The 20,272-nt window shown below is 34.7% G+C and overlaps 1 protein-coding gene across 8 annotated transcripts in view; it reads right to left on the bottom strand.

The window, feature by feature from the left end:
* The window catches only part of MAPK10 (mitogen-activated protein kinase 10), a 321,575-nt gene that overhangs the window by 72,962 nt on the left and 228,341 nt on the right, over positions 1–20,272 (bottom strand). For 7 of the 8 annotated variants that reach the window (XM_073237345.1, XM_073237344.1, XM_037021183.2 and 4 more), the window contains 5 exons: positions 17,528–17,657; positions 13,686–13,744; positions 12,719–12,857; positions 11,875–12,040; positions 9,411–9,482 (listed from right to left, as the gene is read on the bottom strand). In XM_073237345.1, coding sequence (XP_073093446.1) covers positions 9,411–9,482; positions 11,875–12,040; positions 12,719–12,857; positions 13,686–13,744; positions 17,528–17,657 — 566 coding nt within the window. The remainder of the gene's footprint in view (positions 1–9,410; positions 9,483–11,874; positions 12,041–12,718; positions 12,858–13,685; positions 13,745–17,527; positions 17,658–20,272) is intronic. The other variant, XM_037021186.2, reaches the window with a different exon arrangement.

Raw genomic sequence — 20,272 nt, 5'->3', positions numbered from 1 at the left:
TCATGAATGAATGTTTTGGGATATGCTGGCTCAATTTCATTGACTCCCATCAGAGGAGCATGTTTCTGAATAGGAAGCCTTGTCTTATTCTTATGAACATGGCTACTTTATAATGGTAAGAAGTGCTCTTTCAAAACAGGATGTCTTAACATAAAATGAACAAGCAGCATGACTTAGAAGAGCTTACGTTTCTTCTGAGACTGTAAACCAAAAGAAACCTGGAATTCAAGGTGAAATTACAGTGCTCTCTCTGCTGTTGCCAGCTATCATTCCAAAACTCAAAACCAGGAAGCTGGGGGCGGAGGGAACACCGGGAAGGACAAAATGGAGAAAAGCAAAGCAAGAAAGTAAACCTCTCCCTTTGGTTGGTTACTCACGTGTTTGTATTGAAAAGTCAGAAAGAGAGATATGTCATTCTTATGGGGAGACAGCCTAGAATAATAAGGGATATTGAGGGGGCACATACGAGGAAAGGCATTAAAATAGCAGCACACTATAATTTTGCTCCACTTACTCCTCAAATTACATCTTCTAATTTGGCTGTAACCTTTAAGAATTCCTCATGAGATTCTTTCCAATGTGAAAATTTCACTCAGGTTAAACTGACAGTTTCCACAGTTGGACTTACCACCTAATAGAGTTATCACTGCAAAGAAATGGTTACAGCTTTGAAGGTGATAAGCATAACCAGAGAAGCAAATTTGTTTTGCTTCCATTTTAGGAAAGCAAGTGACATGCAAAAATATCAGGGAAAGATAGAGCAAACAGTTGTGCATCCTTTTATTAGTAATGCATTTGTAATTACAGATAATATGTGTTTCAAAAGAGGTTGATATTGTGAGAATCTTTGATTAAAGGAAAAAAGAAAAGATCCCCCCAAATCTATTTGTTTTTTTGTTTTGAATTGCAATATCATACTGTCCATGTGACCAGCCTAAGTTGCTACTTACAGTGTACCTATTTTTTATAGATACTGTGGAAGAGATAGACAAAAAACATAGAAAGCTAAAAACTCAGTAAGAAGGGTTTTTCTTTTGCTGTATCCAAATATTTGGAAAAAGGCTGTGTCTGCTATAAACATATCTGGGAGTTAGAAAACATCTATTTCTATTTACTATTTAATGCAAGAAAATATATAGGAATTATATATTGGGAATAAATATATATGCTAAAGGTTTATCTGCTTTTTATTTACGTAATATTACATCATATATTATATTTATGTATACAACAAATAAATCTTTCCAATGAGGGAAACTCAGCATTCACTGAGTGATCCTTTTCACTGCTGAAACCATTTAGGAAATCATTCCACACACTGAACCACAGTTGACTCTATAGAACTTCTCTCCATTATCCTGTTCCCTTGGCCAAATAATTATCTTTAAGTATGTGAATATAATCTACGATCTCTGACCACTTCTCTTCTCAAACACAGAAATTTTCAGCTTTCACACTAAAATCCCTCCATCTGCCTTTAAACAACAGCAACAATAGCCACAGATGACCTAAAAGGAATCTTCGTCCCTATGCTGCTTCAGTCACAATTGGCTCTAGCAGTTGTTGCTTAATAACTGGTATTAATAACTGATATATTTTGTAGTTCTCCTTTGTGTGACTCTGCTGGACACAGATACTAAAAGTAAAAGGAGAACATTTTTGGAAATTTATCTTCATGTCAGAATCCAAAATAAATTTAATATATCACAAAGCTCTTGCATAAAAATAATGCAGAGATATAAACTCTGGATTTACATTACTGATAAATACATTGAACTCCATTTTCTTTATTTTAATGTATCTTTTCTGGTAATAATGTCCTAGAAACCTTCCAATTTCCAATTCCCATTTAACTTTACTCACTGGTCACTATTCCTACAGACTATCCATGTTTAGGCCACCAAAGTGCTAAGCCTTGTGCCTAGAAATGATAAGCTGTATTATTATGAATTACAAAAGTAAAATATATATGGATTTTTATATACCTAAGAGAGGATTGTTTCTCAAGATAAAGCCATTGCACCAAATTTTATGAATTAGTTATTTTAACTAAAACAGGAAATAAGTAGTGAAAAAATTTGAATCTCCATCTTATTGAGACAGGGAGGTGGGGTGGTAAACCGGCTCTCAACTTCTGTGTATGTCTGTTTATCAAGGGGAGGCTGGATTACTTTATGAACTTTTTTAGCATATTCCAATGAATAATGACTGTGCATGGACCTTCGAGGAAAAAGCAAATTCAGTCACTGTTAGAAACTGGATTTTCATGCTATCAGAGACAGTCACATTGGGTATTTGGGTCTCCATATAAGTTTTGTATACTAATGCTGATTGCTCTTATGATTCTAATTCATTACATTTCTTCCCCCATCATCAGTATTCCCATAGACAGAAAGCAAGTTCATTAGCAACTGTGACACTAAGAAACTGACTCACTTTCCTGAGAAGGGATGTTAAGTAAATTTTGGTGTTACTAAAATATGGGTATTTATTTTCGAAGTGAGAAAAAAAAAATCTCAAATGTCCTATCATTTGTCAAGCATTATATTATACTACTCTAGCTAAGAGAGAGGAGTGATGAAATGTAGGCCCTGGCAGTATAAATCTAAATAAAGCAAGCACTCTAATGCTACTTCCACACTCTATCTAATGGCTTGTACTGTAATCCATAATAAAGTATCTTTTGGACTATGTGAGCTTCAATCTAGCAATCTGGCAAATTTTTTTTTCCTATCTAGGAGATTATGTAACTCTGGTAACACAGTTTTGAGACCACATGCTTTTCTCCTTAATCTAATTATATCCTCATTTAGCACAGGTTTCAGACAACGTATTTTGATAAATTTTTTCTTAATGAACAACTCAAAGTACAATAGCAAGAAGATTTAATATGAATTTTTTAAAATCAGACATCATTTCTCTGAAAAGTTTGTTTCAAGAATTATAAATTTAGTTAGGTGTTTAATAAAAGTGGATTGTTTTAAATTTCAGTGCAAATATGGAATGGTAAGAGACTATTGATACCATAAATAAACTATTTTGCACATGTAAATCTACATAAGAAAAATAAACATTCATGGAACACAATGATAAATATTGCACTGCCAGGAAATTAGGGGATGATTTTCTCAAGCTACCTACTCAACTTGCTTTGTAAGTTAAAAGACTTTACATTCTCAATTTGTTTTTTACAAAACAGAAAAAAAATTCACTGAAACTTATAAAAGATAAAACTTTTAGCTTTATATTTAATTATAATTAAAATGATAGACTATTGAATTTATAAGGTATTTTGCCATAAAACACTTAAATGCCTTTTTACTGCTCCAAAATATTTTAAACTGTCATTTTTCAAAATCCATGTAATTCTGTATTACACATAAATAACTAATTTAAAGAAACCCTGATGTTGAAAAAATTTTCACATTCTTTAAACTTTCCATATTCTAATTGACAAACAGTAAATGTTGGCTCTGAATGTCTCACATTATCACCAACATACAGCTCCCTAAAGATCCATGTAAGTGTCCTAAATTCTCTCTACATTAACTGGCAGAAGTGCTGCAGTAAGTGGGTAACTAGCTATTTTTCTTTCTTCTTACTGTTGAATTATCACAGATAATTTTTGGTTCTTGTCATTCTTGTCAAATGTGGGCTTTAGTTATTTCCATTTTTTATAATTTATTTAACTCAATTTGAAGGTTATTTGAGTTGGAGTGTTCCTAATTAACTTCATAACATAAAAACCAGAGTTCCTTATCTTGGAAGGTATTTATTGGTATTTTTATGTTTATAAACATCTAATGTTGAATGTATCAAATGGCTGTCATCACAGCAATCCTGTAAGAGGCAAAGGAGGTATTTTATAAGTTAAATGGACGTTTAGGAGAGGTCACATGACTAAAGTGAATAGGACCAGAAGTCAGTTCCAATGTGAGTGCAGGACTTTTTGCTCAAGGGACAGAGTCCACACTAGGTATCACCATTCATGAGCTCTGTCCTAAGAGCCAACAAGGCCAAGGGTAGTTTGAATGGAATTATCACAATAATGACTATGGAATGTGTTTATTGTTGGTGATTTTCTTCCCTCAATATTTCACTCTGAAAAATCGCTCAGTACTCTGTCTATAGAACTGTAGAGGAGTGGAGGAAAACAGCATGCTTTTAAACTTTCCATCTACATTTCCAGGAGACAGGGAATTTACGGGCAGCCGGGAAGTCCGAGAGGAGCTCTGGGTATGGCCGTGCTCGGTAGCTCCTCTCTGAGGCATCCGGGGGCGGAGGTGCGGGCCTCGAGTTCCCGCCTCACGCTTCCACCGCCCGCCGAAGGCCGTTCCCTGCGTGCTCACTCAGTTTCTGCCCTCTTGCTGTGTATCCCTCTGAACTCCTCTGTGCCCATCACGCCTCCCCTTCCCCTTGGCGTGCTCCGGCCTGCTCTAAAACTCTTGGGAGAGGGATTTTCCTCTTATAACTACATCCTTCTTCCGACTTTTCAGATCCCCTCAGAATTTTCAGCTCCCATTCTAGTGATTCCTGTCTTACTCAGGTTTCCTCAAAGTAATAATGAAGAGAAGAGTAGTATGCAAATGAATGGTGAAAACATATTCTTTAAACAAAAACAAAGAAATAAAAATGAATAGTCTTTTTCTTTTTAATGTTCATGATTTTCTGCAATTTGCTATGGGTGTGGAAGAACTGTCACTGAATTTTTGCATCCCAATTTTATTAAAAGTTACAAATTATATATGTTTTGAGATAATGCTGTAATACCTTAATATTAGATAAAAGACTCAAACTATACTAGTTGCAAACATGTACTAGTTGCAACAAGTTTATTAGAAAGTAACTTTATTAGGAAGTAAGCACAGTTATTTCAAAGAGGTAAGAATGATTAACAATGTCTGTGCTAGATAGATATAATAATCCACAATCCCCTATGTTTACTTTATTTTCATTGTTCCTAATTTTCATGGTCCAGTTTAGAAAAGAAATGACATTCAGTTCGTTTGAGGGTGTTTTCTTAATTTTTTCAAATACATTTTCAGCAAACCTTTTACCGATTCCTTAATAACTCGGCTTCTTGGCAAGATTATATGCACATACTTTTGTAAGAATACAGTAATTTATCCTCCATTTACCCCATGGTCCCAAGCACATAAACCGGTGAGAATTATGCCTGTGCTTGCCTGGGCTTACCCCGCCTTATCTCTGAACATCCCGACCCTCCCCCAAAGCAACAGGCCGAAAGGATCCGCCACAATAAAAGGCACCACGCTGCTGCCCGCTCTCTCTCTGTCTCTGTGTGTCTGTCTGTCTCGCTGCTCTCTTGGTCTCTGTCTCTCTGTCCCCCTGCTCTCTCTCCCTCTCTCTCTCTCTCTCTCTACTCTCTGCTCTCTGTTCCGCTGCTCTTTCTGCTGCTCCCTCTCCCTCTCCCTCTCTCTCTCCCTCTCTCTCTCTCTCTCTCCCTCTCTCTCTCTCTCCCTCTCTCTCTCTCTCTCTCTCTCTCCCCACCCCCCTCTAGGGCAGCCACTTTCTCCTGAGTCGTTCTGGGTAAGGAGGGTCACGGCGAGATACCCTTTCACCTTTTAACTGCAATTTCTCATAACTTGAGAGGAAAAGGCAAGAGGGGGTGTTTTATCAGTCCAACTGTCAGCTTTAACTAGAGATTAAAATACTTAAAGTCTACAAGTTTCAAATGTATACAGTGTGCTTGTCTTTAACATCACCCAGGTCCAGGGAACTGTGGCCAGGAACTCTAGATAAAGGAACATCACAGGCCTTGCTCAAAGAAAGTGCTGCCATTGAAATAGAATGGAAAAAGGTAGAAAGAATTTATCTAAAAGAGGCAGGCTTAAGGAAAGAACTGACATTATATGAGACTATACTGGTATTACACGAGGCTTTGATAATCAAGAACATGGTATGCCCTTGTTGGGATTTGGGGTGGGTGGAGGGCCATCAGTGACTAAATAGTCTTTTAAAAAAAATTCTAAGAAAGCATCTTAAAACTTTTGAACTGTAAGTTATTATTAAAAGAAACAAAATTTGAATGAAATGTATAGTCACTGATATCTCATATGATTATTTGACTATATAAGGAAAATAATGGGCTTAGCATATTTATAGCTCTTTAACTTAACATTCATTAGTAACACAATATATTATGTCAACATATGTGCTATGAAATATATTTTAATCATAACACTATAATGAAAATTGAGAGTGTAATAGTGTATGTGTAATTAAGAAGCTATCACAATAAAAACAAATTTTATAAATGCTCCTTTGGATATTAAAAAATTTGCAAACTAATGAACAGAAAAGCAAATATGTATGTATGTATATATATATTTAATTTATTGATTTTGCCAAATTTTAATAAGAAACTACCCTGTAATATCATCTGGATCATATCAATAGCCAAGAAACTCATACGGTGTTTCTGAAAATACAGACAGTTTTAATGTAGAAAATAGCTAAAACTTCAGTTTTCAATGATAATTTCACCAATTTGTCAAGGTGCTTTACTGTTTTTACATAAGGTTCAGATTAAGAAAGGAAACGTTAAAAAGTTCCATGGAAAGAAATAATTTCAGCTATCATGGGAGAGTATTGTCATCTTTCAGCCTCAGAGAAATTCAACAGAAATCACTCTGAATAATCCTAAGTAAAAAACAAAAGAATCTATGATTGTTTTTTGTCTGTGAAGAATCTTGGAAGTAGTCAAGATAATTACCATCTGCTAAGCTTTGATACTACTTCCAATAAATGCTGGAATCACATCAATATGCTAAAATATTAGTTATGATTCTTCTCCCCATGGACAGCCTCCATCAGTGTCCAAACTTGTGTTTGATCACATGGTTTAGTGATGTTAGTTTAATGATCTGACCTCTCTATTTTTTGTAGGAAACTCTAATCATAAAATGGTAATAACTGCATGTAAAGATTAGTGAAACAATTCAACTAAAAAATATAGAGTATATGTAATCCATTGTTTAGTAGGGATTTCTATGATTTAGTTTAATTTTTAAATGTGGTTATGACTTAAGAAATTAAATCATAATTTTTTAATTATAGGTAAAATGAATAAAGATTTAAACTCAAATGGAAACATTTTCAATGAGATGATAGTTCTTCTAACACATTTCATCTGGAAATTATTTACTCATTAAAATTTAACTTAAGCAATGTGTTTTCCACACTATAAATGTCTTTATGGAACTTCCCCACTGTAGCTCTGCATGCAAGCTCATTATTATATATGGCACAAGGCTATCAAAGACCAATATTACATAGAATCATCAGATGGGATAAAGGAATACAGAATGCAAACCCTTATTACAATCTACATTTTGTGTATTATGGTTTTTATTCGATTTTTAGGATCACATTTATCAAGGATATATATCTTATGTATTGATTTTTGAACAATTTTCCTTTAGTTTCAAACATTTTTCTAAAAGATAAACTGGAAGAGAAGGAAAAAAAACCCTCCAAGATAATTAATTTTGGAAGATTATAGAATTATCAATATGGTTGTATTATCTTTGCTTGTTTTTCTGAAGAGTATTTTGGGTTAAAAAATGTTTTAATTTTTCCTAATTTTTTTGGCTTTTAAATTTAATACTTCTAACATAGGAGAAAAGTAACCCTGATCAATGCCTGAAGGGCTAATTAGCTCTCAGAGAACCATCCTACATGGATATTAGGTGACTTGTAACAACATCATATGAGTATGAAATATTTTGTGACATTTTGTCTTCCACCAATTAGTGCATTATATAGAGGTGCAGCTGTGCAACTTCACTTTGAGTATTGATTGAAAGTTTCCTTTTTTTTGTCCCAAGTAGATTATACTCCAGAGGCAAAATCACATACTAAAAAATCTTACTTTTGTATGAAATCAGTACATCTAAATATGAATGTGAATCATCATATTGTTCAAATCAACTACATTAAGTATATAATTGATCTTCAAAATATAAATAATTCACTTAAAGTAAAATGAAATATAATTTTAATATGTAAATACAAAAATTATTAACAGGCTATTTTATATGCTTTCTTTTTATATCTTCAAAATGTAGTCTGCATTTTGCATATTTAACACATATCAATTCTGGCTAGCTATAATTTCAAGTGCTGAATACTCACATGTCTTGTGGCTACCTGTTGGGCAGTATAGCTCTAGAATATGTCATTTACTCTTACATTACAATTGCAATTTAAAGAATATCTTAATTCCAGGAGAATAAATAAATGCCTACCTAAGTGCATGCTCATTGTGGTATCAACTGATTATTGAGTGTACTAAATAATAATCATAATCTTTCTTACATAATAAAATTTCCTTAAGAGAGCTTTCCTAGTACCCAAATACAGTATTTAATAGAGTTATAGACCACATGTTTAATGCCAACTTCAAAAAAAATTCATATGTAATAAACATGTGGAACTCAATCTTGCATTATTAGTATTGTTAAAGTTGTCAATTGTCGCTATACTTAGACTTGCACAATTGTGTGTGAGCAGGGTATTTCTGTATTTATAAAAACATATTTGCTATTAATATGTAAACTGTATATGACAAACACAAAAATGTATCTTTGTTAGAGAGTGAACTTTGGGTCATCTCAGAAATATACCAAATTTAATAATTTAATAATTCCAAATCATAGATGTCTCTCCAAGAAATTTCTAATGGATTCTGGTACAGGACTCAGTGGTAGAACTCAAATCAACACTGCTTTTTAAAACTCTAAATTTCATTGGAAAAACAATTATCTATGTCTAAGTCACATCTCCAAGTAAAATAAGGGAAGCCTATTTTAAATCTAACTGACCTCCAACAATTTGAATAATAATTATGATTTTTAAATTTGGAAGTTCATGTTTTAAGGAGGATATGCTATAGTGACCTATTTATGATTGGATATAGCATCAAGATTAATTCAAATAGATGAAACTGTAGACAGAAGTTTAGGATGTCAGCAAGGAGAGAAATTATTCCTAAGTGGTGTGGAAGCATTAAAATGGTTTTTAAAAAGAGCTGAAAAACCTTGCAAATGGTGACTTCTTTTTCTAGTTATAAGGATAAATATATTTTAATCATTTGGGATTCTGTGGTCTCTCATATTTAAGAAAAAAATAGTCTTGCTATTTTAAGTTAGAGACAAGAAAATAATTTAAGAAGAAAAAAGCCCATTGAAAATTTAATTAAAACAAATCATTGGAGTAGGCAGTCTTCAGTACTGGTCAGATTATAGAAATCATTACTTTTAAAAAATTATAATTATACCACTTACCCAACTTTTTGCTTCTATCTTTACTCTCCTGGTAAAATCATTATGTGTTTAAAGGGAGAGAGAACAAAATAGGTAAAGCTGCAGCAAAAGGTACAAGGATACAGTCCCTTCCTGGAAAGAGGATTTTGTGGCGAACCATTTCTCCCATAATGCATCCCACAGACCATATATCCACTAGAACAGGAGAGAGGGAAGTGAAGAAAAGGGAGGAAAGTAAAGTTAACTAAGAAAATTATTCTCTGAAGGAGTAGGAAAAAGAATAGTTTGGTTAGAAGATACAATTTTCATCTCCCACCAAAAGTTGGCCAAAAAGGTGAATTAAAATGAGCAATATAATATTACATAAACAATACCCAGTATGAGAAGTCTAATTTTTAAAAATCACTGTATGTGTGACTTAGATTGCTTCTTTTGTGCTATAAAGAGGTGACATGGAGAAGAAGCCACTAAACCAAAAGTTCTCCATGGCAGGTGACCACTAAAAGCCATGAAGGGGTTGTTAATATCATTGGCTGGATGTAGAGAAAATAATCTTTATCAGCCTGTAGGGATGGCGGATTTCATTTTCTATTCCATTCAGTTGTGTGGAATATGACAAGAAACCAGTTTTTTGAGGCAGTGCTCCAAAGTGGGGTACATACAACCAAATCCAAGAAACTAGGAAATGGCTGGGACCTCCTGGAAGCCCTGGTATCTAGGACTTACTTTCTCCTTCAGAAGTTATCCTTATAAACAGACATCAGTCATAGTTTTTATTTGAAATATTTCAAGAAACAAGACATATGATTAATGAGCACATGTATAAAAGAGTTATCTAAAAATAAAGTGAAAAAAGTATTAAAGGTGTTAAAAAAATTCTTACATACATGTATTTATTTCTCAATTCTTAAACTTTGAACCAAACATGCTTCACCTTCTCTGACCAGTCTTTGCCCTCTTCCAGCTAGCTTCTTTAGTAAGGACAAAGGGAACTTCAGGGGAAAATGTTACGCTGAAATGCCCCTTGGGGAAGGAAGGCAGGGTTAGGTGCACAGGATAGCTGGGCATGCCTGATATGGGAACAAGCAGGTTTTTCTGCGTGACTACCTTCCTCCCTCATGTAGGTAGGAGGGCAGTACAACAGTGCTAGGCATGCCTTCTCCATGGGTCTAGCAAAGCCAAAAACCAAGGCAGTACTTGCAACCCTTTCTAGTGAAGGAAGGAAAAGGGATGAGATTACATACCATTTGTGCAGTAAAAATCTGAAAGCCATGATAGCCAAATTCAGACCCTCTAGACCCTTGTAGATCCTTGATTTCTTGAATTTTTTAATTGGTTCCCCTTTGACTTTTGAAAAATAATTTGTGAGGAATGTATACAAATATCTTCTTTTCCAGATAAGTTAGATGTGCTGTTGTCTTGGGAAGAGGACCAGATTTGCCTCTTCCAAGATAAAAGATTACAGAATTCTGTTATCGTCCACCAAAGTAACGTGACCTTCCTACAAGTGGACTTTTTCCCTTCCTTTGCATGAATGCACAAATGTATTGACTTTCTTCTAATATTTTTAAGCTTTGGTGGCCATGGAATTATCATAGAAGTACCCTGTAGCACCTGCACATAAAAATACAAATGATAATTTTTCTTATAGACTTCAGAAAAATACACTGCTAGGAACTAAATAGAATAGAACATAAAGATAAGTATGAAAGGTACATTAAATACATCTATACAATCCTAACTGAACAGAGTTATAATTCCTAATTATATTGAATTTGTTTTTTAATATGCTGTATTACTTGTTAGAGATATTCGTTTCAAAATAGCATATTGCAATGTTTTCTAATAGGTATTTTATAAATACTTCATTTTAATAAAATAAAATCCGAACATATTTTGAAGAGTCTTTCTACCTTTTCTTTTAACATGTTCATGAACACTAGATTTTCTTTATGAAAACTGTATTATAAAATTTAATCTTTTTGTAATTTAGGAAAATTTACTAGACAGTTGCTACTCTAAATATTATTTACAGTTTAAAGTAGTAAGAAATGCTTATCCAACTTGAACAATTTGGATTATTCTAAATTGACTATTCATGGAGAATTTGTGGAAATTCTTGTTCCAGGGATTTGTGGTATCTTTTTGTTTATCTTTTTCTAGGACTAGATACATCAATTTAAGATAGGACATAAAGTCAGACTGTTAAGTGCAATAGACAGATTCCTTCCTGTTCTCATACTCGTTTTGAGCTGAGATGCAACCCAAACAGCAGTTCTTTTCAGTACCTATAGCATGTGTGCTGGTCAGCATCCACAAAACTGTCTGATCAGACTACAGTCACACTTCATTTTAACTCTAACTTTAGTGTTCTTCTAGCAAAGTTTACTGCTCAGAAACACCCATCACATTTTTAATGAGTGATTCTTCCTAGTAGCATTTTAAAAAAACCTCTGAATATGAAGTCTGGTAGCCCTATTTAAAAAAAAAATTCATAAACATGAAAGAGAACATTACTCTTGGCTATCCAAGTGTATACTCATATTCTTCTCAACTTGTGTGGATGCTGTCTCTGAAGCCTCCTTACCATTCTCCTTGTAGCCCATCCCCAGGATGACCTCGGGGGCTCTGTAATAACGCGTCACCACATAAGGAGTCATCATGAAGCTTGTGCCTGCTGTCCTGGCCAGTCCGAAGTCAAGGATTTTCAATGTGCAATCAGACTTGACTACAATGTTACTCGGTTTTAAATCCTGACCATGGGGATAAGAGAAGAAATTAAAAGCCAGCATCAAATGGGAACATGTGATTTCCATCTGTGTAGTTAACATGGCAGTCTTGCAATAGCCCTGATGGGGTCCTCCTCAACTGCACAGCCCTATGTAAAGCAAATGATTCCTACCCCAAAAGTTAACAGTTAGTGTTTTTTTTTTAATATCCTCAGAAACTTTTCTAAACTCAGAAGAGAATTACACTATCATTTTTACAATGTAGGTTCATCTAGGGAAAAAAATGTACCATTTACTGTCACCTGTTTAGTTTACCGTTTATGGAAACATAAATCTTTAATTTATACTTCAGTTCTAGGCCTGGCAGAAGAGCAAATCAGGACAGCTGTATTTATGCTTCCAGAAGCAAACTGGAAATGAACTGCCTTATTTCAGCTGCACATATAACCTCTGCCAATCAAGAGGCAAGCATGAGGCTTCTCAGAAGCTGACTCTAAATGAAACAAAACATTAAACAAAATCAGCTATAGTATAGCTAAAGTTTTTTACTATATATTAGTGAACTATGTGCTAATTCTACTGTAAAATAAATGAAGAAGTATATTGTATTTAAACAAGCCCCCTTACATAAAGAAAATAATCTGCAGTTGCTCTTTTTCTCTTCCAAAAGGCATTTTAACTGTAACTCTGGAGTGTTCTTACCCTGTGAATAATTCCAGCAGAGTGAAGGTGCTTGATACCACACAACATTTGGTATAGCAGGTAAGACATTCGCTCATGGTCTAATTCCATCTGAATCACCTGACACAAATTGGCATCCATCAATTCCATTACTAAGTAACTGGAAGGTAAATCCACAATGTTAGTTCCAGGTCACAAGACATGTAAAGTCCTTCAAACAAGTCACTACCCTCTCTTAAATCTGTAGTATTCCAATCTTCCCAGCTGTACCTTTTACTGAATTAAGAATATGAAAAACTTTTAAGTATAGTATGCATGCTAGCCATGGTAACTACCACAAAGCTGCTAATAAAAGCAGCATTTATTAGTGTGTGGTTCCTACCTGTATATTTTCTACCTTCATTTTGTTTTCATGTTTTCCCTCCTGAATTTCCTGAACTCTTTTCTAAGTATTATAATTACAAATAGAAAACAAATTCAGAATAACATCTTATGAAATACAATGCATCTGTGTTTAAACAAGACAATTTGCTAGGATTCACTTCCTTTTCTCTGCTTTTTGTCACTATACTTCCAGGTAGATTCTTTTTACACAAAATCAAAGGCACCACAAAGATAGGAATAAAGATTGAAGGTGATTTTTATCATCTCTCTTATTAATATTTCTCAAAGTGAACTGACTTATTCTATAAAGCTCACAGAATTAATAGTAATAATAAATACATAATAAATAATAAGCTTTCCTTGACTGGACCAAGAACATAGGACAATGAAGCACAAAGAGCCAGAGCCCAGAAAGAAACAGAAGTATCTCCAGGAAGTAACACCAGACACAGAACCTTCTGTCCTATCACTGGATCGCTTTCATTTGCAGCCAGCTCTTACTTCCTTTTGATCTCTACAAGGCATTTTATCTGTTTGATCTTTTGTCAGTTTCCCCTGTGTTATTTGTTATAGTCTCCTTTCTTTCATGAGTTTTGTTACTTACACATCCTGGAACTCCTCCAGTGTTTTCTGGGGTGTGAAGACATTTAATAAACTAATAATCTAGAAAAGAGACAGTAGAAGGTACAGAGGAAGGAGAGAAAGAAAAAGGGAGAGAATGAATTATTTAGAAAGCATATTTAAATAATTATTTATTCCAACTCAAAGCTACACACTAATGCTACGGCAGAAATAGAAATGCAATATAGAGTAGACTACAGGGTTGTGATGTACTCAAACAGAAAAGGAGGAAGAGCCATGGCAGAAAACCAGGGCAGCACAGAAAGACCCAGGCAGGCTCAGCAAGGCCACGGCTCTCCCCAAACCAACCAGACGGTGTTGGGAATCCAGGCAGTGCTCTGACTCAACATTTTTTGTGTATTGTTACTTCAGTTTCTTTTGCTTCTATCTCACACTCAAATAGTATTTTAACTAATATTCCAATGGTATGTATGTGTGGGGAAAGGTCTATGACATCACTGATGAATTTAGTGGAAATGAATTAAAAAGTTACCAAAATTCTGTTTCTTAATTGTTTCCTGCTTTGCTTATTTTATATATTAGGTAGTAAAATGGTTTACTTTCTGGCATAAGTGAATTTAAAACAAAAATAAAAAACTGTCAAATTTCCAAAATAGATTGTGTACTTAAATAATTCAAAATGTTCTTTAAGTTAAATATTCTGCACTAATGTGCCAGTGAGAAATAAAAATAAAAATATACATAACAACCTTCCACTTAGAGGATACATCCAACCATTTCACAAAAGCTGGGTAAGTACAAGCTTAAGACTCAGACATCTTTAAAATATGAATTAATGAATTTCATTAAAGTTCATTAAGTGATACAGAAACATATAAAATAATAAAAATAAAATAAAATGGTTTTAAACATCTGAGAAATGCAATCAATTCTAGGGAATGCTTTAGGCTTTGAGTAGTTTTCATTTGTTGAGGAATTATTGAGGAAAAAAAACCACAATACCATCCAGTATTCTCATACATATACAGAAATAGCTATAACACATCAAAAACCCAAATCACTTACTCTAAAGCAACCTTGCAGTATGGAATATGAGTATAGAAATAAAAATATTTCAAAATATCTTTAAAACTTGTGATTAAAGTGCCTTGTTATTCTGTGTACCTTGCTTTAGTGTGTGTTGAAAAAATCTGTGTGGCATATCTCCCATTGGAACATATATGGTGGGCCTGTTTTCTAGTACTTTATCAATCTTGGCAGGTAATTCATTTTAATATTTGTTCAACCAGAAACATCAGGGACTGTGCATAGGACATACACACACAAACAGCACACACATACACATACACACCACAAATAACCCTTAAAGATGGGAAAATGCTAACCCATATCACCCAGTGAATAATCAATCAAGTAATTAAATTTATCTAGAAAATAGTATTACAATTTTAAATAAATATTTATTATTTTACATGGTAAATACCCCACTGTATATTCCTATTTTCCTTTTTCCTATACCCTTGTTTTATCACCTTCACCTTTTCTTATTTCCCTTTGAGGACATCCCCTCTATTCTCTCTTTGCTCCCTTGTAAATTCTAATTCCTACTGAGAACCAAATAAAAATCATGTTTGTACAAACACATCATCCCAGGTGTCTCCATTTAAGTTCACGAGTTTCCAGGCAGGAGTCTGATTCAGTCCCTTTATTCCAGCACTTTAAAATGCACAGATATGAATCAATGTTTATCATGGCCCTGCTATCACACTAGCTATCACTTCCTAGAATTAAGTATTCATTTTCTAAATGGATTTTCTTCTCTATTATTAAAGATTTAATCAGGATTACTGCACTGCTTTACTTGACTTTCCACACCAATAACAGAGTTTTGCACTCTGTCGGCTTTTACTCAGTATTGCAAGTGCTAATAAGAATTTACATTTGGCTATAAGTGAACTTTCTGTTAAAAAGTTCCAGAAATGTATTTATACACATACACGCACATGCATACATATATACCTACATGCACACACAAAGGGGGTGGTTAGCAGATAGGATGCCATTTATAAATTATCATTTGAATTTGGAACTTTTTTTTAGGGGTCATAATCGTGAACACCCATATTTCAGCAAGAACAGGGGGTATGTATGATTCCATCAAATCAGCCAAGTAAGTGGGAATTTCTGCACAAATCTATTTATTGCATTATAGGAGCTGGAAGGAGGATTAGGGAAATCTAAATATATGAAAACACAGACTGCAAAATTTTCCATACAGTTGCTTCACTGCTTGTATCCATCCATCTTCCACTGCCTATGGTATTTCTCATCCTTTTCGCTATCATAAAAATAGATTTCATTGGTCATGTGGTTAATCTTGCTCCTGCCTTTATTTAACACACTGAAATACCAAATTGCTTTAATAGAATGGCTTTTCTTAGGAATCATCCTTCCCATTTTTCCAAATTCCTTTCTAGAGGTATCATGTTCCCTGCATGGCCAAATTAGAAAGGAGTACTTACTTCATAAAATTTCCCTTTCTTAGCAAGGCCTTTCCTGTTCAACCTATTTGAAAGTATAACCACACCCACCCCTCACTGTCTAGAATTTTTTTTATCTCCCTTCATTGCTGTCTTAGTTAATAGTGCGTATCACTATCTGACATTCTACACATCTACCCATCTCACCATGGGCTGCCTTTCTCTGGCCATGAGGAGAACATGAGCTCCTCATGGGCAGGGATTGTCTTCTTATCATCATTGCTGTAGTCTTAGCATCTAGAGCACCTAGATCTACACTTGGCACATTTATTCATTTAACAAGCATTTGTCAAATGGCTAAACTAAAAAGTTGCTGGAATTTAGAGTAATAGAAGAAAAGAGAAACACTGTCATTGGGCCTGAATTCACATATTTTTGTTTCAAAAAATCTTTCAACTACATACTCACACATTTGCTTCTTTCTAGTGCCATTGATAAATTGTTAATCTTATGGCAAATTCACTTGTTTATAAACCACACTGATAATTTCATTTATTCTGTGTGATTTTTATTCCTAAGAACAACTTTGTGGGAGTTATGATAGTTATTTTTATCATAGTTTTATTGTAATAATTTATAAAATATATATATGTATGTATTAAGTTATATGTACTATTTTATTATGATTTATATGTTCATAGTATTTAGTAAAATAATGAATTATTTCCCATTTATCCTTACTAAGAATAGGAGCATGGATAGAATTCTAGAGGCTTGAAGAGGCTTATACTCTGAAGTGGAAAAGTCCTGTAATGGTGTTTGTGCCCTATTGCGTTTCAGTGAAAAATGCTCTTAATGAACCTGTTCTGAAATGCTTTGCAGATATGCCCCACATTTTCCCAACCCTACAAAGAACAAGATGTCAGAACACAGTGTGTACACTGAACAGTTGAAGGTTATTGCCAGGCTACAACTAAAAGAAAAAAGAGATAGATATATTTACCTGTTAAATATTAAATTCAAATTATAAAAAATAACATTATTCTGTAGGAAATCTTGGTTTTGGTTTTGGTTTGTTTTTACTTTGGAAAAGCATGGAACTCTCCAGTTGATCTGGAGCAAGAAAACTAAATATGTTTAATTTCATAGCAAGGAAACATCTATCAAATTCATCCCCTCTATGCCATATGGTTTTTAGATCATTTTTAAGCAGAAAACTACCATGAGGACAATGAAATCAAATGTAGCATATGGGCAGGATAAACAATCTTAAGAGGCAGAAAATGTAAAGTAAAGAAAGCCTTTCCTACTCAGATTGACATACTGATTTTTTCTTTCCCTAATCTCACAACCTCCCCATGCCAGGGGTTTAAAAATAACTCACATTTTTATGGTTCACACACTTCATGAGGACCAGCTCCCGGTAAGCTCTCTTGGCATGTGTTTGGTTTTGAAAGGGTCTGCTGAGCTTCTTAATGGCCACATTTCTGTCAAGGACAGCATCGTACGCAGCACTGCAGAGACACAGAGCAATCCAAAATTAAGAACAAACAACCTTTAGCATTCCTGTCTACCAAACCAAGGATGAGTAAAGAAAATTCTATTTTGGAATCCTACTCAGATACCTTCTACTCAGGAAAAATGTCAATCAGCCTATAAAAAAAGATGTGAGAGAGTAGTATAAAAACATTCTACTTACTAGGAAAATAAAAAAGAAGATTATCTTGCCAAGAAACAGCATATAATTACATCAATGAGTGGAGGACAAAAGAGACAAGTGCTCACCTTTCCCACTAACCATGTGACTATGGCAAGCCATCTACTCTCTCTGAGCTGGCATTTCTCAGCTATCAGTATGTGATACTTTGGTTTTTCTGTAGCTATAAAACTCCATCCCTTTTTGGTTATTTAAGTAGACATTCATTCTTTCCCCATTCACAGGAACCAGTTTTTAAGGTGTGACATGAATTGCCATGAATGTACAGACTGGTGGATGGTCAAAGCGCACTCATTAACAATAGCAAAGTTCGAAATAAGGAATGCAATCAGGGAGATATTTCAAAAGCATAAATAACTGCATTTAAATACAAAGACAGAAATGAGTGCCACCAACATTGAAGACTTTAAACTATTGGAGAATGGTAATTTACCATACTTTGCAAAAGCAATCAATACACCATACTGTTTCTCCCATACCCAGAATATGTGAGTCTGGGGATCAAATAAGAAAGTGAGTCTCTTCTTGTTATTATACATAATGACCCACTAACAAAATTTTTTTCCCCTCCCTGCAACTTTGGGTATGCTGTATTTTGTCTTAGTTGCCAGGAAGGAAGGCAGCAACCAGTGTTCCCTATAATAGATTTTATCTATTGAATTGGAAGTGACATTAACTATTTAGGACTCAGGCCACTAAACTAAAAAATAAAGAGATTACTATATTGTAAGATAATTATAGACTCATAGGATAAAGTTGGACAAAGTCTTAGAGTTCGTCTGGTCCATGCCTCCATTTAATACGTGTTGCTCTCCAAAATATTTCCATCAAAAGTTTGACCAGTCTCTGCTTGAGCCATCTCCAAAAACACAGATCCTTTTAACATCAAGGCTGCTCATTCTGTTGTTGAACGGCTATGACAGAAATATTATTCTAATGAGCATCCTTGTCTCTGTGGTTTCTTTAGACAACTGTCAGCCCTGCCTTCCAGGGCAGCTCAAAATGAAGTACTTTCATTTTCATTATTTATGATGACCCATACTGTTTGAAATTCATGAAAGGACTGAGTGCAATGCCTGGCATACTTTATAAGCACTCAATAACTCCTAGCTTTTCTTATTTTTCCCTTAAGTTTTTTTCTTTCTTAAGCTAAATATCACTAGTGTCCTACCACCATTTGTCAGAATGTGATTTCAAGTCATAGCACCATCTGGTCAGTTCCTCTGAATAAGTCCCAGTCTGTCAATATCCTCTAAAAATGCAGACCCTAACTGAATGAACATTGCTACTCTGGGTATGGAATATAAGTGAAGATTAAAGTAGGGCTGTAAACGTCTTCACTCATTCACTCACTAATTCATTCTGTTGACACATTAATACAACTAAGTCTGTCCAGGCTTCTTTAAGAACTACATCACATACTATTAACTCGCCATGAGCCTATGTTAATGAAAAATACTGTCTTTTTAAAAATTAAACTCTGTATGTCAGCAGTGGTACTTCTGTTCTTGTCTCTGTTCTTGTTAACCTACAAGTGGTAATACAAGTAAAGGGAAGAGTCAAATGGACCTACATCTCATAGGTCATGCACAAGAGCAACTGATAATTTGGAAATACAGGAACTAAACTTGCCTAACTTGCCTTCTGAAGTTAAGAAATTTATTAGCAGAACAGTCACCTTAAAAAGAAAGACTAAATTTTAAGCCAAACCAACTTAGCTGAAGTTGCTAAAATAGCTAAAGAAAGAATAGCAATTGGTCATATGGGCCTACCAAAAGTCAGGGAGGAAATTCTGGCACTGCCTGGGCCAAAAAAGAAAGGGGCCTCCCAAAGAAGCCCAGGTATCCAGCCAGCTGGGCAGATGTCTGCATCTCTATTGGGATTGCAGAGACTGCAGGCAGCAGCAGTCTTCTGGGTGTCTCCTCAGCCTGATTCTACCCTTTGCAGTCAACAGTCTGCTCATCAGGCTCTCTTCTGGAATTTTGCATGCAAGAATCTTGCCCATATTTGTGAGATTGACTATTATATTTCTCATAATTTAATAAATCCACATCTGGTTTTACGTCTGAGCCTTTAGTGAGGCCAATGTAGGTCTGCCTTCCTGAGATACTGACCAGACACTGCAAGACAGTAAGGCAGCTCCAACTTCATATGGAATGACAGAAAATGCTGCCCTCTGGGATTCTTGGCAGGTTCTGACCAGTTTCTTCTAGAAATGTTGTGGCATTCTCCCTTCCTCCTGTACCTCTTCCTTAAAGCAATTTTCGGTATGAATCTCAGGTAAATGTGGAGTTATGGGCAAGCCACTTACATTTCTGAAATCTGCTTCCTCATATTTAAAATGGAGATAATTACAACTTGACAAGATTGTTGTAGGGAGTAAATGAGGTAATAATGGATATACAGTGCCTC

The sequence above is a fragment of the Manis javanica genome, chromosome 5 (assembly GCF_040802235.1).
Source record: "Manis javanica isolate MJ-LG chromosome 5, MJ_LKY, whole genome shotgun sequence".
NCBI lineage: Eukaryota > Metazoa > Chordata > Mammalia > Pholidota > Manidae > Manis > Manis javanica.
This window is presented reverse-complemented; position numbering and strand designations above follow the sequence as displayed.